General features: G+C 34.4%; 2 protein-coding genes across 2 annotated transcripts; both read right to left on the reverse strand.

Moving 5' to 3' along the window:
* Positions 1-2,272: 2,272 nt before the first annotated feature.
* LOC132723950 (uncharacterized) lies at positions 2,273-6,741 on the reverse strand. The gene is made up of 5 exons (XM_060708754.1): positions 6,119-6,741; positions 5,528-5,638; positions 4,597-4,695; positions 3,423-3,512; positions 2,273-2,948 (listed from the first exon to the last, which is right to left on the reverse strand). The coding sequence occupies exons 1-5, from the start codon at positions 6,371-6,373 to the stop codon at positions 2,814-2,816; spliced, it is 690 nt and encodes a 229-aa protein (XP_060564737.1). The 5' UTR covers positions 6,374-6,741; the 3' UTR covers positions 2,273-2,813.
* Positions 6,742-6,980: 239 nt separating this feature from the next.
* On the reverse strand, positions 6,981-21,796 carry LOC132723944 (uncharacterized). Its single transcript, XM_060708749.1, has 8 exons — positions 21,664-21,796; positions 19,020-19,143; positions 17,597-17,688; positions 16,985-17,110; positions 16,176-16,267; positions 12,157-12,259; positions 7,550-7,807; positions 6,981-7,151 (listed from the first exon to the last, which is right to left on the reverse strand). The coding sequence occupies exons 2-8, from the start codon at positions 19,042-19,044 to the stop codon at positions 6,981-6,983; spliced, it is 867 nt and encodes a 288-aa protein (XP_060564732.1). The 5' UTR covers positions 19,045-19,143; positions 21,664-21,796.
* Positions 21,797-24,225: the final 2,429 nt, after the last annotated feature.

Consider the following 24,225-nt stretch of genomic DNA (forward strand, 5'->3'; position numbering starts at 1 on the left):
GGCTTTTGTCCTACCTGTATTATTTGATGGGGGTGGGCTTTTTGTCCTACGTGTATAAATTTCATTGGGGGGGGGGGGGGGGGCTTTTGTCCACCTTGTCATTTTTAGATGGGAGGGGGTCTTTTGTCCGTATCCCCATTAAAATAAATAAATTACTTACTTACTTATACACATAAATGAAGTATAAAGAGATCCTTTCACATTATCTGCGGATTTCATAATTAAAATAAAACTTTATTAGTATAAAAATATTTGGAGTATTGTTAAAAATTCAAAAGTCCAATTTAAAAAGTGATTTACTATCAATATATAATTTAGTATGTTCTTAACTTGAGTTTTTTAAATCAAACCACGACAATTTTTATTTTTTTAAACAGAAATTTACTTTTACAAATACTGTTTCCAAGATACATAATTTTATTTTAACCAGGTAACAAATGTTAATTTACATAGCACAGTCATGTTCCCCTGTCCTTAACAATGTTCAAGTCACCGAATTATGCAGAAACACGGCTGATGGGAGACGAGGAAACTCGGGGAGATGATGATGATATTTTTCAAGAAATGCTATTTCGAATAATTTGACATCATCTATCAACAATACATGTACATACACCCCAGTGACATCCATCTGATTCTAGCTTGTGAACTTCGATATAATTGGACCTGGCGGCAGGGTACTTCAAAGTTTACTTTAAGATAAATCTTAATTGTGTCATGTTTAAATGACGAATCCGCCAAATTAAAGGATAACAAACAACACGACGCTGCAAAAGCATTAAAAAAATACAGCAGCTATGTCTGTTTCATTTTGATATGTCCGGTTAGAGTCTTTATAATATCTAGAACAAAATCACATAGGATTACAATTTAATTCCCTTATTTAGTACATGAATTATATCAGAAATTGACAGTAAAAATACCGTTAAGACATTCAACACATTGCGCTAATTTACCTAATCGGAGAAAACCGACACTCGATATACACTGCTGCGTTTATGATCAATATCCGGATCAATATCCGGCTTAATCAGTATTGTCTTCGATTATGGCAATACAGCACGTGGCTATTACACAATATTATGTCATAAATGAGACCGCGCGAAAAGAAATCAAAATTGGGGAATTCGGAACTTCATAAGATTCCTATTCAAAACTAGTGTAGAGAAATGCAAATCTTTGTTTCCTGAAAAAAAGATTAAATAAATAAATAAATAAATAAATAAATAAATAAATATATGAATAAATGAGTAATGAATAATTGAATGAATGTATGAATAAATAAATAAATGAATGAATGGTTGGTTGGTTGATTGATTCAATGAATGAATGAATGAATGAATGAGTGAATGAATTAGTGAATGAATGAGTGAATGAGTGAATTAGTGAATGAATGAATGAGATATCATTGTTGTTTTTTTTACATATGCAAGTACATGTATTATATTATGTTTAGCCTATTTTTATAGGACATATATCAACGTAAAATTTAATTGCTGTGTGGACAATCCCGATTTCATCTTCGTGATTTCACAATTATTTTAACTTTCACGATTTCAAACTTCACAGATCCACGGTTTTATTATAATTTTCTCATGTTTTGCTTATCATTTAAAAATATTATAATGATAATGAAAAGGAAATTACAAAAATAACATGAATTCACCATAGATGCAAAATGCAAAACAGTACTATCTAATCGTGAATCGCAATTGTAAAGTATTTGCTATTTATCTGCGGGTGTGTGCTAAAAAGCAAACCAAGCGGTATTGAGCTAGAATACCGCGTCTTCATGTTACAGCTGGATGTCTTACACGTTCTGTGCACTAACGATATTATTTGTACGCAATTGACGCGTTTATAACTCCAGGAAATTTTGCATTGTGTTAATTGTCAAATGTCTGATAAATATATGATAAGATTATTTCTTTACTCTTACAGGAAATAGGCTATTCAGAAGTAAATTTTCATTCGCTACTTCTTTATATACAGAATCCGTATTTGCACGAATACGGAATTTCGTATTTTAGTAATATACGGACTTGTTATAAAAATTCCAATATATTAGTAAAAATAGGGACTTCGTACATCAAAGTTCCCGTATATTACGAGTGTACGGAGTTTGTATACTAGTCATATACGGAACTGATATAATATACGGTCCCGTACAACTCCGTATTTCAAAGTTCCCCGTATTCTTACACGTATATTAATGATATACGGAATTCCGTACAACTTCCGTATAGCCATGTCTTTTTCGGCAGTGGTTACTATAACAGCAAAACTTTATTTGCCATTCATAAGACGGTCCAAAGGCATTGTTTCCTGTTTCAGTTGGACTGAAAACAGACTTTAAATTGTGATTTTTGCCACTTGCATACCTGACCCAATAGTACCTGATTCAAAACTGATCTAAGTAAACAGCCAGCTTTAGTGTCTGACTTTGGGTCCACCTAATCTTCAGTCTTTAGTTTTTTAACCAGTGGATCATAGATTCAAGCCGTAATCCGGTCACAGCCATGTTCCTTCATATGACAACAGTACTGGCTGGTTCCAGGAAGCGGAATTGAAAGTGACAAATATAAGTTTCGCAATTAAACTTAAGTAAGTATGTTTAATCAAACTAAGTTACCCCAATGATGGGCCAATATTGATGAACAATGACAGTTGCAGATTAATAAATTATCATATTTATCTCATATAACATGGAAACTTACTAAAGCATATAGTTAAACGTGTAACCAAGATTGGCAATTTAATAGATGTTTCTTACTGGTAAACTCAACATTCACAAGTAACAGATTAACTAAATATTATACACTACCTTTCACAGCATTAGTGACTTGAACTTTTCTACTGACTTGAACTCCCTTAACTGTTGTTCCAGGCTTTACCTGGGTCCCAGTAGAAGTTGTTTCTGGCTTTATACAAAGACATCTACCATCCTCCTGTAAAGATAAAAAAAAATCCATAGATTTATGCATAGATTTTGTGTCTTGAAGAACCGAATTTAGAGCAAATGAGCAGAATTGTCAAGTAATGGCAAAATTTAATCAGACATGAATTATAACAGGGTGACAGATATCAAATAGAACATTTTTTGAATTGTTACAGCCTAATCAGTAGGAACTTGAAACCATTGTCTATGTCAGAACAGAATTTTTATTATGATGTACAGCATATTACATATTCAAATTTATTGAGAGAAAAAATTGTTCTAATTTACGTACAGTTAGTTTCTTAAAGCCCCTTTCTGGTGTGTGATTTTTAAATAAATGCAATAATTCAATAAGCATGATAATTAAGCCTCTTTTAGGATGCTTGCTTTATGAAGTATGAAAATTATGTAATATCATGTAACTGGTATTGTATCAGAATGTCTACCACAAATTCCACATTTTTGATAACTGAAACAAACATACCTTGATCAAGTCTGAAGCCTCATCCTGGGCACATTGTGGTGGGCACTGACTCTTGTTTTCTTCAGATGTCTTTATAGGAAGATTTGCTCTCTGTCAAAAAGATCATTAAGGAAATAATTAATTTAATCAGAATACAAAGAAAAGAAAGATACATAGGGGATATTTGTATGTTTTGCATGTAAGATTGAAATATATGTCAATAATTGAACACCAGATACAATAACTTCACGAGTGGCGTAACCACAAGTGAAGATAGAAAAGTTGGTGTTCACAAATGAAATACATTTTAATCTTATATGTATAACAAATAAATTATCTTTTTATTTCATACTTTTTAAGTGATTTAAAGTATTTTTACATATATTGCCACTTGAACGTATGCATTCTCTTATGTGACATCATCACAATCATCAATTTTGAAATATAGGTCTGTTAAATTTCTCTACTTTGGTTACATTTTGAACATGATGTATGATGATATAAACTGTGTGTTCCTAAAGAAGCAAAAATTACGTATGACAGCATTTAGCTTTGCCTATTACCGTATCCTATTTAGTTATGATATTCTTTTCACCAGCATTCACATATTTTCCGGCCACAGTGAAATTTATATTTTAAAAATTTCACTAGTGGTTTTTCAGAGTATAATCATCTGATATATTACAGTAAAACACTGGAAAGCATGAAACAAATGACTGAATTTCAACAATGTAATTACACATTACTGTTGGTCAGTATTTTTTTAAAAAGTACAACTACTAATGGATGCCGACATAATAGAAAGATCACTGAAACTCGGGGTTATTTTCTTGTATCAGTGAGCAAATTTCCTATGTAGAAATGTATGTATGTTGATCTGACATAAGGCAAGCTCTTTCTTTGAAGACTTAGCTAAATCACAGAGCTATAGTAATATGGACAGGAAACTATGATGTAATACACTTTAAATCTGTATCAGAGATTTATTGATCAGCATGTTCACATTTTGTGAGATTTTCTGAGACTATAACTTCACCGCCATGTTTCCTATAGTGAGTTATAGAAATCAAAAGAAGTAGTAACAAAATAGAAGTTGCAAAATTGTAAAAGAACAATAACGATTAAAAAATGTAAAGATTTTTCTCAGTTATGGATAAAACTGCTTTAACACTTTTATGAAGGAAACAATCCTTACCTCTGTCTGTACTGATAAACTGTCCTCAGACTCCTGATTGTTCTCACTGACACATGGCCCATTTTCACTAACCTCAGGTAATTCGGCATCACTATGTATCTAAAAACAAAATTATCATAATTCATGTATATTAGACAATCAATGTTATTAAACCAAAAAGTAAATTATGAATTCTCTACAGCTGTCATTGATTCAGTGAAAAGCATATTTGATTTATACATTGATACCAGATGACAACTATCTCGGATACACTGAAATTTTGTTTCTGTGAATACAGTGATACACTGAAATATTGATATATATATACTCCTTATCTCTAGTATATAATTCCTTTACATAGCTGTTATAAATGAGCCGGGTCATGACAAAACCAACATAATGTGTTTGCGACATGCATGTCGTGCCACGGCTCAAATGTCCCTTGCATGATTTTTTCCTAACTGATTTTTTGCTATCACTGCTATGAAATGGGTTCATTGTGTAACAGTAGCTTAGTGTTTGACATGGCCACCTGCTTTTGTATATGTTTTGAATAATTTTTCATAATTAATTATTCCTAGAAGTGTGTAAGGCTATACATCTGCTGCAAATATTATTGTTTGAGTAAAAAAAAACTTCCAAAATTCTTGAGTGGAAGATCTATGTTCTTTAACTGCATTAAAAATGAATAGTGCATGCACAAAATCATTGCTAAATAGACAAGAGTGTACTTAAAATTGTACTAAGCAGAACACTATTATGTTTCAGAACATTTAGTAATGTTAACATACAATATTCATGTGTGTTAAATAACAGCGGCAGGCTGAAGCCTATAATACTTGGGGTCTTTCATCAAAACCAAATTCAAATACTTCCATTACTAAACACAAAATGAGGGTACAGATTTAGCTAGTGTATGTGGAAACAAATGTTCACTTTTCTTGATATTTACCGTAAGTGCTTCTTTCACTTGTCCAGTGGAGGGCTGAAGTAGTGCTGGCCCAGTGACTGGTAGGGGTTGCTCAGCATTTCCAGTTGGTGTGACTTCATATTCTCCAATAATCTAAAAAAAAAATGAACAAAAGGTCTAGATGCATTTCTTTAGCAGATTTTGCATAATTTTCTATGATGAAACATCTTTTGTTTGCGTAATTTACAAAATGAATGTAACATGAGCTGAATACAGGCTAAGTTGTTCTAAGTTGATCACACCAAGCTGTCTTGAAATCAATCTGGTGATATATCCTTGAGATAGCCTAAGCATTTTACAAATTACAGTGCAAATTTCACCCAAATGTTCCATGTAGGACTTTGTAGAATTCTAGATATTTTGCAGACCTGCACATAAAATTTACTTTGAAGTTTGATGTTTTAAAAAATATCCAACTATTTTCTTTCTTAACAAACATTTGTTGAGACGTGCTTGACCTGTATACAGTATCAGTACAGTATATATCGATATATTAGCCACAAAATTTATCTATTTTAAGATGTATTTTTCAAAAATTTGACATCAAATAAATATGCATAGAAATACACTTACTCTTTCCAATTCACGTTTTCTGAAGGCTCCTCTAGAACTTGGATTCTCTACCCTTTTCTTATACTCCTGTATCTGTAGACCGAACAGGGTAGGCACCGCTTCATCAGTAAGGGCAGCCTTGTATGGTAATCCCTGCTGCCAATGCATCCTAGTGGTGAGGGTAAAGCACGTGAATTCAAAATGTTCAGAGCATACCAATTGTGCTTGTGATGATTTTTGAAGAACTAGGTCCATTCCAGTCAGCTCTAGAGACATTCGTACCTGTACACTTGATTGCCCTTACCCACTGTTGTCGAATGTTCGTGTCCTTAGGGAATTGATGTAAGCTAACCCGCTCACTTCTCTTATTGCTGCATCCTCCAACAACACATCTCGCGCCTCCCATTGCTTAAATCCAACCAATTACGCTGAATAAATCTAAAAATTACTGTACGATATTTTTTTTTCAATGTTTCCAATATGGCGATTCTCGAACGAGTACTGGGTGTGACGTCACACCGAGTATCTTCCAACTTTTTCCGTAAATCGCCGAGGTGCGTTGAATCGTAAAACACGTGAAATACTGGCCAATGATTAGCGGTGATTTATGCTCCAATAAACACGACAGCAGTCGGTAATTTCCGCTGAAAAAGGTTTAGTGGTTTTTTCTTACGAATATAAATGGAAATATCGCTGTGGTAAATTACCATTCAATGGGACCTTTAAGTCAGAATGACAAAGACTTAAACATAATACTGACAAAATTACATAAGTCACAAGCATACTTGTTTTACTTGTAAGAATTAAGCGTGAGACTCCAGTTTTTATCGTAAGATGCATTTAGATTTGTAAGGTTTATCTGAACAACTTGAAACAATGTTAGTTAATACATGTAATAAGTACCTGGTGCAGTCAGAGACACTTTAATAGGTTCACTCAGATTGGTCACTTTCACTTCAGAATTTTTTGAAGTGAGTTCTACAGATAGTACCTCCATATTGACATCTACAGCTGACCTGTCCCATATATAAGGATTCTTCTTCATATGTAAAACCTTTACAAAGAAAACAAAACACGTCATAACATTTTAAATTGTAACACTTAATACTAGTATCAAAATCAAGTCAGCAATCCATTAATTGCAATATATATTATCACATTTTCATTTCTAATCAGCTACATATATATCTCAGTTTTTGCGTTAGTATAATAGTGAATCCTGTGTAAGAATGTAAATTAATTAATTTGTTAAACCAAAAGCAGGCAATACTAGCTTGAAGACTGCCTTTGCTTATAACAACTGATCAGTGATGAAGAAAAACACCACCTATTGCATATGAGAAATTAATCATGCAAAATTCTGATAAATAAAGGGAAATAACTATGTCTTCACATAAAAGCATAATTTGCAGATTTAAAAAAAAAAATAAAAAAATTATTCATGATATTTACCTGTAAGCCTAGATCAGGCATATTTTTATCAACACCATCAACAACTGCTGGAAATTCTACTGTAGCTACCTCTGTGTCACCACCAGTGCCCATAGTAAGATGTCTACCACCTAATGCTGACTGTTCAATTTTTTCCATCTGAATATTGACACTCTCTGTCTGAATTACTACAGCTGGGTCTCCAACCGTCTGCCCTGACAATATTGTGTTGCTAATCTTATCTATTGTATTAAGAAGTCTACCAGCTGATTTTTTCATCTGAAACAGAGCAATTACCTTACTAAAGGCTAATATTTGCTTTTCTGTTTCCCATTTCTATCTTTGCATTATGGCAAAACTGAAACTCAATCATATGGCAAAATCTAATCATCATACTAGAGAAAGAAGTACTGTATGTGTATTTAAATTCGCGGAAGCAAATTTTCGCGGAAAGGTCCACTTTGGGGGTCTATACAAATATTCGCGCTATTTTGAATTCGCGGAGGTGACTGCCGAAAATCATGAATTCGCGTAGACCACTCAGGTTAAAAAATAAGGAAAATTACTGTAACCATCGTGGGAGTTCACAGTTATTTTTAATACAAGGTGTCAAACAATACGCTATTGTACAGAAAAAAAGACATTGTCTAGCGGACAGATTATAGCAAACAAAAGAATGCTCGTTAACGTGCATAATTTTTCACAGTTTGCGTCATAAACGTCTTGACATCTGATCAGATCATGTTTTGGTTTTTCTGCACACACTATACAAAAAAACACAAACATAAAAGATTTTAAATGATGAATAACTTGGAAAACAAAACACAATTACTCAGTAAACATTTAAATGAAAAGTGTGAAAGCATATCACACACTGATATACATAGTTCTATAGAAGCGCGAAAATATGATTATTAAGAAATTATTGGTGTAGAAATATTCGCGCTAAACATAAATTCGCGGATCGAAAGTTACCGCGAAGATCGCGAAAATTTGAAGCCCGCGAATATTTCTACACATACAGTATTTCATGTCTTTTTGCTTTTATTAAGAAAAATCTAAATTCCTCAACAAAATGGCTGACCTTCTCTAATTCCCAATTTAGTTTATGAAGAATCTCTTTTAGTTTCTATGTGTAAGAAACTAGAATCCTGTAGACACACTCTCAAATCCGTTCCTAGAACAAAATAGTACTAAGCAAAGAGTGTAAAGTTTTCTTCTCAAGTTAACAACGGTAGTCCTTGATGGGATTTGAACCCACATGTCTAAGGATCTTTAGATTACTAGTCTGACATGTTAAACACTCGGCCATGCCTCCACATGAAATAACTAGAACTATCGCTGAATGTGATTCATACCCCCACCAATGTCCTTGACAGAAGACGACTTGGAAAGGTCAGGTTAAGGGAGAAACTTTAGTGGCACAAATACATATACATAAAAAGAAATTATCTCTGGTGAAAAAAAGACTAATTGTACAGGTAATAGTATAAATATATATATTGTCAAATCATGTTCAAAACAGTTACAAATAACCTTTCATTTTCCCAATATACTAAACATTTTCTAGTCAATTTTTGACATTCAAGTGTGGCCTTGACCTTACGCTGGCATAAGGGTAAGATGGGTTCTGCACATTGCCTAGTTGGGGTGAACATTTGAGTAAAGTTTGAAGGAAATCCTTCCATTAGTATAGAACTTATAGAGCAGACACAACATATTGTCTAGTATTGATGCAATACAGAGTTATGAAACTTGACCTGCACATCTTATTTGTGACACCTCATATATCTTTTAAGTTTCAAGCAAATACCTGTGCTAGTTTCAGAAATATTCAAGTACATGTTTAAATTTAAGAACATTTTCTAAGTCAATTTTTGACCTTCAAGTGTGACCTTGACCTTTAGCCGACACAAAGGTAACATAGATTCTGCACATAACCTTGTTAAGGTGAACATTTGAGTAAAGTTTGAAGAAAATTCTTTATAGATTTATAGAGCGGACATGACATATTGTCTAATATTTGATTGTATGTAAATTTGAAGACTTAAAAAGGAACATAACTTTGTTAAAATGCAATACACAGTTATGAAACTTGACCAGCATATCTTAATTGTGACACTTCATATATATTCTAAGTTTCAAGCAAATACCTTTACTAGTTTCAGAAATATTCAAATACATATTAAAATTTAAGAATATTTTCTAAGTCAATTTTTGACCTTCAAGTGTGACCTTGACCTTAAGCCGGCAAAAGGGTGACATGGGTTCTGCCATAACCTTGTTGAGGTGAACATTTGAGCCAAGATTGATGAAAATCTTTCAATAAGTGTAGGACTTACAGAGCGGACACGCCATACTGTCTAATATTTGAATGTTTGATATTTGACCTTCAATTGTGACCTTGACCTTGAGCTGACACATGGGCAACATAGGTTCTGCACATCCCCTTGTTGAGGTGAACATTTGAGCCAAGTTTGAAGAAAATCTTTCAATTAGTGTAGGACTTACAAAGCGGACACAACATACTGTCTAATATTTGATTGTTTGATATTTGACCTTCAATTGTGACCTTGACCTTAAGCTGACACATGGGCAACATGGGTTCTGCACATCCCCTTGTTGAGGTGAACATTTGAGTCAAGTTTGAAGAAAATCCTTCAATTGGTATAGGAATTATAGAGCGGACACGAAAATGGAGACCGACGGACCGATCGACCGACTGATGGACGCAACAAAGCAATCCATTATAGCCCCCCCCCCACCACATTTTGTGGTAGGGGTATAATTAGTTACTAAACAGGGAACTAGACCTTCTGTAGATTACTTCTGTCAAGATTAATTAGAATTTGTTCTGCAGCTTTAGCGGATAAATTCACACACAGGATTATATATTACAACAGACTCTAACCTGTATACACCACTTACGAATCTGTGCTGGGGTATAAGAAGCAAAACAATTTTATTTTTTTAAATAAAATAGTATTCACAAGATTTACTGAAAATAACTCAATTGGTTCAAAACAAAGATGCACCTTGATATGTGATCTTGACTAAAGCTTCAAAGGTTCTGTACAAGTTCAAAAGCAAGTGGAAGAAAAACAATCAAAGGAATGAACAATTTGCTGTATTTTCTAAAAGAAGGAGAAGAAGGAGAAGAAAAATCTTTATAAGTAAAAAGGGACACAACTCTCAGTTTAAGGGAAAAGAGTTATGGAACATAGTTAACTATGTCAATTTATAACTAGAACTGCCACTGTCATGGTTAGAATACCCCCGCATACCACTTTGTCAGAATCAACAGTGGCCATTTAGAGCTCAAGGACAACCTCCCTGCCAAATCTGAGGTTAGTGCATTGCTAAGTTATGTATTCTACATGCTTCAAATGTGAAAATGTCAAAATCAATACACTGCAGACAGGCATTCTTAAGCATTTGAGCAGACAAACTTATTATAGTAAAAATCCCTGTGACCTTGACCTTTGACACAGTCAACTAAAAATCAATAGGGGCCATCTACTACTCATAAACAACCTCAATATCAAATATGAAGACTGTGGGTCAAAGGTTTCTTAAGTTATTAGGGCGGACAAACTTTTGAAGTCAAAGTCCCTGTGACCTTGACCTTTGACCCAGTGACCTCAAAATCAAAAGGGGTCATCTACTAATCATGACTAACCTCCATGCCAAATATGAAGACTGTGGGTCAAAGGAATCTTAAGTTATTGGGCGGACAAGCTTTTTTAGTCAAGGCCCCTGTGACCTTGACCTTTGACCCAGCAACCTCAAAATCAATAGGGGTCATCTACTAGTCATGACTAACCTGCATGCCAAATATGAAGACTGTGGGTCAAAGGAATAATAAGTTATTGGGCGGACAAGCTTTTTTAAGTCAAGGCCCCTGTGACCTTGACCTTTGACCCAGCAACCTCAAAATCAATAGGGGTCATCTACTAGTCATGACTAACCTGCATGCCAAATTTGAAGACTATGGGTCAAAGGAATCTTAAGTTATTGGGCGGACAAGCTTTTTTTAGTCAAGGCCCCTGTGACCTTGACCTTTGACCCAATGACCTCAAAATCAATAGGGGTCATCTACTAGTCATGACTAACCTCCATGCCAAATATGAAGACTGTGGGTCAAAGGAATCTTAAGTTATTGGGAGGACAAGCTTTTTTTAGTCAAGGCCCCTGTGACCTTGACCTTTGACCCAATAACCTCAAAATCAATAGGGGTCATCTACTAGTCATGACTAACCTCCTTGCTAAATATGAAGACTATGGGTCAAAGAAATCTTAAGTTATTGGGCAGACAAGCTTTTTTTAGTCAAGGCCCCTGTGACCTTGACCTTTGACCAAGCAACCTTAAAATCAATAGGGATCATCTACAAGTCATGCCAAATATGAAGACTGTGGGTCAAAGGAATCTTTAGTTATTGGGTGGACAAGGAAAAACGACGGACGGGGAGACGGACGTCCGGAACTCTGGTTTGTCCGGACGGACAAGCTGATTCCAGTATACCCTATAAAACATATATAAAAACACTTACAAGATTGTATATAATCAGAATCAAATGAATCTACAGCTTCCAGAAACATTCTAGGAAATGCTGACTTTTTAAACATACCTTTCCCAATTTAGCATTATTTTGTGATTGATCTTTCATCAACTGTGTATGACCCTGATCTGCTTTGATATCAAGAAGTTGTGTCACACCAATAAATATCTCTCTGAATATTTAAAAACTTGGTATTAACAATGATATTTTTTCTTCTTCTGATCTACATTTCTGTTGATAATGAATTTTTATGTTTATATATATATTAAATAATAATAATAAATACTAATTATAATAATTTTATTTATGTTATAACCTAGATTTCTGATTTAATCAGTGTCCTTAATTTAATATCAGTCCCTACAAAGATGTAAATTTATTTATTGCTTCAAACCTTACTCTTTGACAAGAAATTACTTAAAAGACACAGCTAGAGAAGTAAATTGGTCCTAATATCATGACTGTTTGGATCCTCATTTTGTTTCCTAATACACCCTTAGACAAGTATTTAAACCAATTAAAATAGCAATCATTGTATGTTTGACTTTTAAATAGCATAAATTTCTTGCTTCTTATGTTATAACTGTCACAGGGTCAAGTATACATTGTCCGTCTTGCCAAGTGCTGTATATTTTTGGTCTGTTCGTGACCATGCCTGTCTCTGTATATTTATATGTTAATGTCCATGTCCCTTATTGTTTTCCGTAGTTATTTCTTTAATTCATATACTCATAGCTCATATCTCATATCCAATAGCCGTTACCTATACATAATAGTACTTTATAACCTTTTCAATATCTTCGATTAACTTTTCTCGCTAATATTTCAATTTCCCCGCTAATCTGCACAACGCATGCGCACTTGAATTGAGAAATTGTTGGCGCAGGCCACGGTTTTGTTGTAGGGAAGAATAAATATTTTGAGTAGCGCATACTTGTCTTTTTACAGGTAAATAGACTTTTGCAGATGATGCTATTATTATTCATATATATTTTGCCATTCATCGATTATTGTGATTTTCATATTTTGCACTTGAATTGAGAAATTGTTGGCGCAGGCCACGGTTTTGTTGTAGGGAAGAATAAATATTTTGAGTAGCGCATACTTGTCTTTTTACAGACCCCTCTACACCAGGTCCAGAACTCACAGCAGAGTTAACGACCCCTTTGTTTCGTTTGAGCTGCGACAATTGGCGCCCAACGTGGGGCCTGGTTCGAAGAGTGAATCAATTTCGATGTAGTTTGGGTGCGAAACGTTCTGTATGACGTCACTGGAGTAAGATGGCTTCCCCCAGGAATGTCGGTATACATGTATCGAGAAGAATGTAAACAAATGGGTTTTCACATATTTTACAAATTTTGGAGTGAAAATTAGGCCTAGACTTGTTATTTAAATATTATTTGGATTGATCTAGATCGACATTTGTCATTATAATACAGTGTTCGTCGAGAATTATTGATATCCGTGGATGGAATGTTCTACTTTCGTTTTCAACAGACTACAATGTGACATTAATGGAATAGTTACAGGTGTTATTCAGTGATTTGTGACATTTAAATTATAGACTTTCAGATTTAATAAGTTCGGTTACAGTGACATTTTATTTTTTCATCTAAATAATAAGCATTTAGTTTGTTGTTTATTTTTTCTAAACTGTAATACATGTAGAATTTTGACATTGTTTACATTAATATTTTGTTTTGTACATGTAATTTGTAGAAACAATTTAAACCAGTTTCACTACTTCTAATTTTAATTTTCAGAATGTAGTGTTGTATGTATATCTGTAACATATGGTATTTTTGCTTTACTGCATATACTCAAATTACATTGTGATTCTGATGTTGTGTGTGCTTTATTGGAATCCTCACAGATTTAAGTGCCATCTCATGATCTGTGAGATGAATACTGAAATAAGTGCTTAATAGTCATTTATGTAAGTGTTCTGAATGATTTTATTGTATATTGACATTTTTATATGAGCATATAGGCCTGATGCTCATGTATATTGTGTCCTGTCTCTGTGACTTTACATGAAACTTTGACAGATTTTTGAGCTGTAGTGTAGATTATTGTTAGCTACAGTAGTTATTGAGTAGTCTATAGATATATTTGTACGATATGTACATGAGTATAGAGTATTATTGGACTGTATAGAGAAGAACCTTGCGGTTTATCTATTCTACTTAATCTAAGGTAAGTGTTTATGGGTTGACCTTTATTTAAATGTCGGGACGACATTTCCCTATGAGGGGGATGATGTCACAGGGTCAAGTATACATTGTCCGTATTGCCAAGTGCTGTATATTTTTGGTCTGTTCGTGACCATGCCTGTCTCTGTATATTTATATGTTAATGTCCATGTCCCTTATTGTTTTCCGTAGTTATTTCTTTAATTCATATACTCATAGCTCATATCTCATATCCAATAGCCGTTACCTATACATAATAGTACTTTATAACCTTTTTAATATCTTCGATTAACTTTTCTCGCTAATATTTCAATTTCCCCGCTAATCTGCACAACGCATGCGCACTTGAATTGAGAAATTGTTGGCGCAGGCCACGGTTTTGTTGTAGGGAAGAATAAATATTTTGAGTAGCGCATACTTGTCTTTTTACAGGTAAATAGACTTTTGCAGATGATGCTATTATTATTCATATATATTTTGCCATTCATCGATTATTGTGATTTTCATATTTTGCACTTGAATTGAGAAATTGTTGGCGCAGGCCACGGTTTTGTTGTAGGGAAGAATAAATATTTTGAGTAGCGCATACTTGTCTTTTTACAGACCCCTCTACCCCAGGTCCAGAACTCACAGCAGAGTCAACGAGCCCTTTGTTTCGTTTGAGCTGCGACAATTGGCGCCCAACGTGGGGCTGTGGCTAATATAGCTCAGAGTTTAATTTACATTGCTCTGTAACTCTGTGAAATTCGAGGACGAATTTCAATATAGCAGGGGAGTATGTCACGGTTCAGAACTGTTCACTATATAGGGGAGAAGATGTGTAAGCGGCCGGATAGCTCAGTCGGTAGAGCCGCGGTACGGTATTCCGAGGGTCCCGGGTTCGAGTCCCGGTCAGGCTGCACATTTTTCTCACCCTGTGACATAACTTTATCACATAAACCAAGAGGCAAGAGTGTAATAAAGCCATTTAATAAACACAATATTACACCAGTGTAATAATGAAATAACATTTTGATGTGACACCATTTACGTTATATACAAACATAGCATTAAAGCATGCTAATGTTAGCATTACACTATAGGCATGTCAATAGAATATTTTATTTGTGTAGATTCAATGCTAAATTTATTGAACTTGTTGCATGCACGGAAAAGAAACTCGTATAATATTGTTTTATTCAACGAGTTCAATAGATTTAGAATTAAATCTACACTCATTTAACCCTTTCCCCCATGAGCATATTGTGAAAAATGGCCATTTTCACTGAAAAGCCTCCTCTTACAAGTTCAAACTGCTATGAAACTATGAAAAATGCTTCAATACTAATCAAACTTGGCACAAATGTTGACTGGACCATTGCCTTTGTAACGACATGCTCAGTCTTAAATTTCCTGTTACCATGGCAACGAGGGGACATCTCAAAATTGCCAAAAATCACTTTTTTGCCTCGATTTTTTCCATCAAAATTTATTTCAAAGTGCTGCAACTTCTCAAGGGATTGAGATAGAGTCAAAAGCTTTTCAGCGTTGGTTACACGTTACCTTATGATCAACCTGGGGTCATTTTAAGCCTCTCACAAGTCCAAAATTTTCTTGGCGACATTTCTAAAACGAAAAACAGTGTTTGGGGTCTAAATAGGACATTTTTTCACTGTTTGAGGCCTCAAAAGGGGGAGGGGGCAAAAAGCCGTCGAAACACGCTTATATAAGGGAAAAGGTTAATATCCTCTATTTTCAACAGCTTTCTCATTTGGTATGATGGTAATAATTGATATCAAATTCTGTTTTATTATGAACCTAATGAATTTGAATTGAACAACATGTTATCTGAATCTTGAAATATTAAAGTAAAGAAATTCTACAACAATATATAGTGATAACACAAATAATACATACTCGGCCGAGTCTACAATATCTGCTGAATTTGTCACATTAGTTAAAGTATCCAAACTATCAGCTAAATCATCAAACAGCTTGGCAGCATCTTCCTACAGAAAATAATGATATTGTTTGTTACATTTGTAATATAACTAGGACAAATTTACAAGACTTCATTAAAATGCATTTTCATTGATGCAATTTACATTTTTAATTTATTTGATTAAAAACACTGATAAATTTATCTAATTTCTTGATAATTGCATACTTTCAAAACATATATGTAGTGTATATACCTCTGATTCATATGTTTGAACCTCAGTTAAGTTATACTAAAATCAATTCATAATGGTATACGTCACTGCTTTGCCTTAACTAGTAACATACATATAAAAAACATGATTTTTCTTACATCTTTGGCAAAAGACATAATAAACAAATTTTTAATAGAAAGTGATCACATTAAAATGTAGAACAATTTCCACAATTAACCTTGAAAACATGAGAATAAACACTCGTCTGTTAAACTTACCACTTTTGACAAAAAATCTAAGTTAAAAAGGGGCAAAAGGGGCATAACTCAAATATATAGCTTTTACAATAATACCCCTTATCTAACAACTGCACCTTGACAAGATAAGCAAGAATTCCAAGCTTCATGTTGATATATACTTTTAAAATGTTTGAATACAATAAAGTTTTTTTGCATTAAAACAACACTGACGGCAACACAGCAATCAAAATAGCTTCACTTTTTCTTCAAAACAGACAAGCTAAAAATAAAAGTTTGACCTACAACAACAACAGCAATCATCGTGGTAACTAACCTGTGTACTTTCAGTGAGTTCAGATTTCACTTTTGTAACCTGTGTCAAAGTTTCAGCAACAGATGACAATGTATCAATACTGCTAACATTTACTTTTTTTAAACTTGTCACAACTGATGTTCTTATCTGAAATCGAAAAAAGGACAACTAGAAGGCTGTGATAACCTTATACATGTATTGCTAATAAGAATTTTCATATTTTGATCATTTACAGTCAAACCTGTGAACAAAGGTCACACAAGGGAGACATGGCCTTTAAAGACAAGTGGAATTTATTTGGAGGTCATTTTGATCATCTTAATCAATGAAGGATTGTCATAAAGTGGCCTTTATTTACAGGGTGATCTTTATTCGGAGATGTTCTTTTTTTCATCCCTTTCAGCAAAAATAGTGGATTTTTTAAGCAAAATTTAAAGGTAGAGCATTTTCCAATAAATTTAAAAAAGAGCATTTTTCCCAGAGCATATTCCACAATCTGTTAAAAAGGCCTTGACAACAGATAAAATTATCTAGCACCTAATATATGATTGTCTGTAACATAGGGTTTATGCCACACTGACAAAACTCATTTGTTTCAATTAAAACAATAATGGATAGTCCCTTAATATGTACCGCAGTTTTCTCTGCCTTTACAGTGTCATTCACTTCAGTGCCATTTACTGGGTTTAGAGCTGAAGCGATGACATTCAAGTTTTGAACAGCCTCTGAAAATGAAAAACAAAACAACCATTTTTTTTGCTTTTCATCAAAAATTATTACAGAAACAAACAAATTTAAACAGATAGCAAACATTTATTCATATAAGAAATTTATTTAGAACTTAATAAATAAAAAATGGCACTTGCACTCATGTGCTCTGGATTTAAGCTATCTATGATTATACACATAATGTGAAGTTGCATTGAATTCCAAACCATTAGTTTTAAGTCAAGCACTGGACAAAAAAGTAATGAAGGGCAATAACTCTGTGATAAGTCATAGATGAAGTTAATTGTTCTTGTGCACTGCACTTTCTCTCAATGTGCATGACCATTGCGCATAAAGTTATATAGAATTTCAACTTGTGGGTTTTCAAGTTATGCTCCAGACAAGGAAAATGCAATGGAAAAGTAAACAAAAGGGCAATAACTCTATAATTACTTTAGACAGAGTTTATGGTTTTTGTGCACTGCACTTCCTCTTATTGTGCTTGACCATTGTAAGAAGTTGTTTTTTAAAGTTTCAAACAGTACTTTTCAAGGAATGCTCTGGACAAAGAAAAGTATCAAAAAGGGCAATAACTCTGTAATTAGTCAAAAACGGAGTGATGGTTCTTGTGCACTACACTTTCTCTCAATGTGCTTGACCATTGTATAAAGTTATATTGAATTAAAACTAGTGGTTTTTAAGTTATACTCCAGACAAGAAAAAAAAGCAATGGAAAAGTAAATGGCAATAACTCTGTAATAACTTTTGATAGAGGTATGGTTCTTGTGCATTCACTTCCTCTTATTGTGCTTGACGGTTGTATGAACTTGTATATAATTCAAACCAGTGGTTTTCAGTATGCTCCAAAGAAGGAAAAGTAACAAAGGGCAATAACTCCGTAATTAGTCAATATGAATTTATGGTTCTTGTGCACTGCACTTCCCCTCAATGTGCTTGACCATTGTATGAAGCCGTAATGAATTCCAACCATTAGTCTTCAAGTTAAGCTCTGGACAAGGAAAATGCAATAGACTGCTGGACCCACTGATCAACCCACCACCACTGGGTCACTCCTAAATACCCCCTAAACTTCATTTCAGGGTATAATAAACAAACTTTACCGAAAAGGTCAACAAACGCCATTTCTGTGGAGTGAGTCATGACAAAAACTGTGCTTTTTCTTTGAAAAGAGGAGCAAACATTGAAGTTCATTTAAATATACATGTAGTTTAATGCAATTTAGTTATTTCGAAAAAATATCATGTAAATGATAAATTTGTTTTTACAGGGTCACTAGTTTGTTTGTTTATTTGATTGTACAGCACACCAGAATAGAAATTATAGAGACCTTCCTGATTTCCTGCTGCTATCATGTCATCTATGACAGAAGACTGAGAATCACCTGATGAAACCAGTACGGATTTAGCAGTCTCTAAAAGATTACCATTTGGGTCTCTGTCTGCTGGTTCAACCTTAAAGTATTGTAAACATCTGTTATACACACACACTAATGTCATTGGTCTACTATTTTTAAACACCTCATAACACTAAGCATACTGTTAGTCATTATTCATCCATTTCTCTGACTTCAAAACATTTTTTTTTCAAAAAATTGGAATATATATTTATAAAAACATTTCAAGGTCATAGTGGGTAAAAAAAAACTGTATCTCACCCATATGTTGCAGATGTTGTGAAATGTAGAGAATAATTTAGTGTTCCTAGACCTGCCAGACTAAACATTAAACAATGGCAACATTGTCACAAAATACGCTCGTCACAAAAGCTTTTGACAGAGATGTCACAGGGCATTATAGATATGCATTTAGGAGATAGGTAATATCCTGACAATATCTGGATATTTTATCGTCTCTAGTGACCTTCACCTTAATATATTAACCTAAATAACATGTGTCACACTTCGTCATGATAGTTATCATTTGTGTTATATTCCATCAACAAGAGCGGGTTTAACCCTGGTGTTGCTCCCCGAATAGGTTTTTGGACACAGGAAGGTATACCCTCTTATGTAAGTGTCAGAGTTATGTCATAGACAAAATTCCAAAGTGTAAAAACAACCCAAATGTTGCGTGCGACACTTGGTCTCAATATGGTGATCAATTTCTGTGAAATAGTTGTAAATTCCAAACTTCTAATAACGAAATTATTGGCCGGACACGGTTTTGCTGCAAGGTCATGCTGTGACCTTGACCTTCAAGGTAGCGACCCAAATGCTGCCCGTGACACGTCATCTCAATATGGTGATCATTTCTGTGAAATAGTTGTAAAATCTGACATCAAATAAGGAAGTTAGTTATAGGCCGGACACAATTTTGCTGCAAGGTAGCAACCCAAATGTTGTGCTTGACACGTTGTCTCAATAATGTGATTATTTCTGTGAAGTAGTTGTAAAATCCGACTTCAAATAAGGAAGTTATGGGCCTGACACGATTTTGCTTCAAGGTCAAGCTGTGACCTTGACCTTCAAGGTAGCGACCCAAATGTTGCACGCGACACATCGTCTCAATATGGTGACCATTTCTGTGAAATAGTTCAACTGTTGTAAAATCCAACTTCAAATAAAGATGTTATGGGTAGGACATGATTTTGCTGCATGTACCCAACAATCAATGAAAATACCCAACAATACATACGGAGTGAGTAGGATTGGTAGTTGTTGGGTATTTAGTACCATTTAGTACATAACAACTACCCTCTCGTGCGCTCGGACTAACTGACGGACCGACAGACAACCCGACAACTATATGCTCCCCTCGAAATTTTTCGTGGAGCATAATAAATGATGAAAAAAAGGGTCCCTGTACACATCTTTTGTTTTATATTAACTTTGACTTTTTTATGTGACCTTGACTTTGGTAGCAAGGAACTAAATAAGTGCACAATACTTGGTCTCAAAATGTTGAACATTTGTGCCAAGATACATTCAAATCCCCAGATGAATGTTAGATGTTTTTCTCCAAACAGGCATTTGTTCATTCACTTAATAAGTGTGACCTAACCTTTAATCCTAAAAGACCTGGGTTCATACATGTGACAATGCTTCTCATAGTGGTGAACATTACTTATAAGTTTCATTAGAATCCCATCATGCATGTAGGGCAGATATACTCTTGACAAAATATCTATATTTTATCATCTTTAGTGACCTTGACACTTGCAAATATTAACCAAAATTACAATGTTTACACCTGTAGTCATGTCAATGACACCATTTGTGTTTCAAATCCCTCTATAAATAAACTAAATGGTCCAAATACATCACATTTTCATAATCTTCATCTGAACTCCGATACCTTTGTGTGACCTTGACCTTGGCAGCGGGGACCTGAAAATTTTGTACATGACACTGTCTGACAATAGTGAACATTTGTGCCATAGTATATTGAAATCTCTCTATGCATGTAGTAAGTTTTGTTTCTGACAAGCGATTTCCAATGACCTCTAAGTGAGACCTTGACTTTTTGATATCTGGAGACCTGGTGCATGCGCACGAGGACACAGCTTCTCATAGTGGTAAGCATTTCTATTAAGTTTCATTAAAATTTTCAAACGGGACCTGATAAAAAGTCAAGAATGCATGGCAATGGCTATGAAACCAGATTTTTCAAACTTGAAAACGCATTTTTCTATTTTTAGTTATAGTTGGCAATGACCCCTAGATGCCAAAAGTAATCCCAAGCAAGGTCTCAATAATAGCTTGCTCTATACAAATTTTAAATTAAGAACTTTAGTTCCCAACTCTACAAAATAATTCATGAATAGTTTTCCTAAAGAACACAACCTGTTACATGGAAAAGATATAAATCAATGTGATGAATCTATTCAAAAGTGAATATACCCAGGTTTTTTTTTATACCTCAGTTAAGTGCCTAAATATCTTTATTACAAAACCATTCAAAATTGTCCTGAAAGTCAGTGTTTTGAATGGAATTTATTTCTTCATTTGCACTTAATAAACAAGAGATTGCTACCTGGATAATCTGTGATTTGACTGTGTAATGCCCCCGACTCTATTAGTCTGGCTCGCACCAATATATACAATCTGTATTCCTGTTCTGGATCTCCTAATCGCAAACTTCACATTTCTCACTGTATTATTTTGTCTATGTAGAACTTTTGATCCTACATTGAACATAAAAAACAAGGTCAGTAAAATAGTTAAATTTGAACTCTTAAAAATATACACAAATCCCTGTCCTGTTTAAAATTTTAGAACTGGGAGCTCCCGAATAACATCAAAGAATTTTATCTTTGACCTCCAATGCGTGACCTTGGACCTTAGAGAGAGGGACCTAGGTCCTGGTGCAATGGCGTAAACCATCTCATTATGCTTATGATACATTGGGGAAACTGAACTTCAAAAATCCCTTGATGCATGACAGAGTTATAGGCCAGCCAATATTTTCTTAACTGCTGGACTTTTAAAACCTCTTAATGTGACCTTGACCTTGGAGACTTGAGGTTTTGGTCTTGTGCATAGGAACACATCGTCCATTTTATTCCTTGAACATTTGTGCCATATTGTTCAAAATACCCTTAAATGGCATGACATACTTTATGGACACACTAAGATTTTCGTGCTGGTCTTATGTGTGAACTTGACCTTGGAGCTAGGGGAATATGTCTTGCACATGACATCATCTCATCATGCTTAACATTTGTGCCAATTTTTTTTTCCCATGATGCATGATGGAGTTTTGGCCAGACAATGATTTTCTAACTGCTGACCTTTAAACCCTCTAAATGAGTTCTGACCTTGGAGCTATGGTCTAGGCTTCACGCATAACAAAATGGCAATGTCTCATCATGGTTTACGCATTTGTGCCATGTTTTCAAAAACCCATGACTAGAGTTATTGCATGACAAGGCTTTCAGACACATGCATGGATGATAGGTGTTACACACTATACTGCCTGCCCTCTTGGCCATTGAATATATAGTTAGAGGCATGAAATGTTATTCTGCATCATAACTGCCTAGATTGGTACTTTTGGTGCCTTTTAAATAAAAGAAATCAGTTGTATCTCTAGACGTCATTCAAGAGAGTAAGTAAATTTATTCCAAGTTTCATCACACAAGCAAAGGTTATCTAATATAATGTATATAATCACATCATAATAAAATCTTAATTACTTGGTTTATTTTGTTTGGCAGTAAGCATCAAATGTTAAGTCATAAACTGAACAGCAGTTAACTAGAAATATCTATTGCTTAGGAATTATACATTTACCCAGTCTCTCCACATAAAAGTCATTTGTATCAGAGACAAACCAAACAATCAAATGTCATGAACAAAGATTTACATGTTGACTTTTCATCTAACAATTACTATACCTTTTCGCCATTTCAATTAATGGTTTTAGATTTCATTAAATATTGAGAAAAGTTGTTAATTTCCTTGCACAGTAAAGTCAATGCATGTAATATTAAAGTTTGTCGTCAAGGTATAACCCATTCTGCAGGCGGTAAACAGTAGCACTCTCCAGGTTCTGGTATAGGGCTATACTTGAACTCTTCATATGCAGAGGCTGTACTACTATCAGGCAGTGTCACTGAAATCAATGTAGATGTTATCAAATTACATATATTTTATTTATAAAGGCTTGTTTTTAAATCTATTTAAACAAGATCACTAAACATGAATCAAACTTCAACAAGAAATGTCAAAATGACACATACACCCCGTCCACTTTCAAAAAAAGATTATGTAAAGTTGATATTTATGAATCAGGAAACAAGGAACAGTTATTTTAGTAGATTTAATGCAATTTTAATTAAAGTAATTTCTAGTGCAAAATTTTGACAGGACTTTTAACATTCTTCAACTTTAACACCCCAGTTACACAGAGCTATCGGTGATTGATCGGTAGTTTTTTTAGCCAAATTATGGAGTAGACCGATGACATCGTATCTATCACCACGATATCACCTACATGGTCACCTGTCTTTCACCTATCACTCTATTGGGGAGATAAGTTTCGTCAGTGAAGATTACGTGGATTTAAACGACTTTAAATTCCCATATTTTACCTGCCGTCAGTAGACGGCGAACCATATATCACGAGATGTGCAAGCTCTTATCACCGGAATCCGCCGGATCCGGACAAAGATAACATAATCACACCCGGGCCATATCTGAACGGAAAGTGTTTAACAACAGTGATGACTAGCTATCAAACACCGATTAATCAGAGTTACGCCGATTAGCTCCGAATTTACAAACGATAAAAACAAAAGTATTTCAGCATTTAATCACACCCAGTTGCCCGGTTTGAGTTTTGCTTTTGTCACCGATGCCGTTTCTACACAGAAAACTAAATTAAAATCAACCATGACAACCGATCATAGCAGCTCGAGTAAATTATAAAATTACCATGACCGAAGTTGGGACCGACCGTCTGTGTAAACTGGCCCTAACGAATTTTGAAGTAGGGGGCCAGTTTCGTCACTTGACAATCGATGACATTCAGAAAAAGATCATGTAACGGTTCCGCTGTCTCGTTGGTTAGCATAGCTCTCATTTTTTCCGTGTG

This window comes from Ruditapes philippinarum, unplaced genomic scaffold (assembly GCF_026571515.1).
Source record: "Ruditapes philippinarum isolate M1 unplaced genomic scaffold, ASM2657151v2 ctg10788_1_1_1_1, whole genome shotgun sequence".
NCBI lineage: Eukaryota > Metazoa > Mollusca > Bivalvia > Venerida > Veneridae > Ruditapes > Ruditapes philippinarum.

What these genes read in the sequence shown, in the direction of transcription:
- LOC132723944 (XM_060708749.1), bottom strand. Translation starts at nt 19,044, where the DNA reads ATGATAGCAGCAGGAAATCAGGAAG. An exon ending in TAAAGGCAGAGAAAACTGCG is followed by an intron (nt 17,111 to 17,596) that starts GTACATATTAAG and finishes TTTCGATTTCAG; the next exon opens with ATAAGAACATCAGTTGTGAC. An exon ending in ATAATGCTAAATTGGGAAAG is followed by an intron (nt 7,808 to 12,156) that starts GTATGTTTAAAA and finishes GCTCTGTTTCAG; the next exon opens with ATGAAAAAATCAGCTGGTAG.
- LOC132723950 (XM_060708754.1), bottom strand. Translation starts at nt 6,373, where the DNA reads ATGTCTCTAGAGCTGACTGGAATGGACCTAGTTCTTCAAAAATCATCA. An exon ending in GAAAACGTGAATTGGAAAGA is followed by an intron (nt 5,639 to 6,118) that starts GTAAGTGTATTT and finishes TTTTTTTTTTAG; the next exon opens with ATTATTGGAGAATATGAAGT. An exon ending in GTTTATCAGTACAGACAGAG is followed by an intron (nt 3,513 to 4,596) that starts GTAAGGATTGTT and finishes TCTTTTTGACAG; the next exon opens with AGAGCAAATCTTCCTATAAA.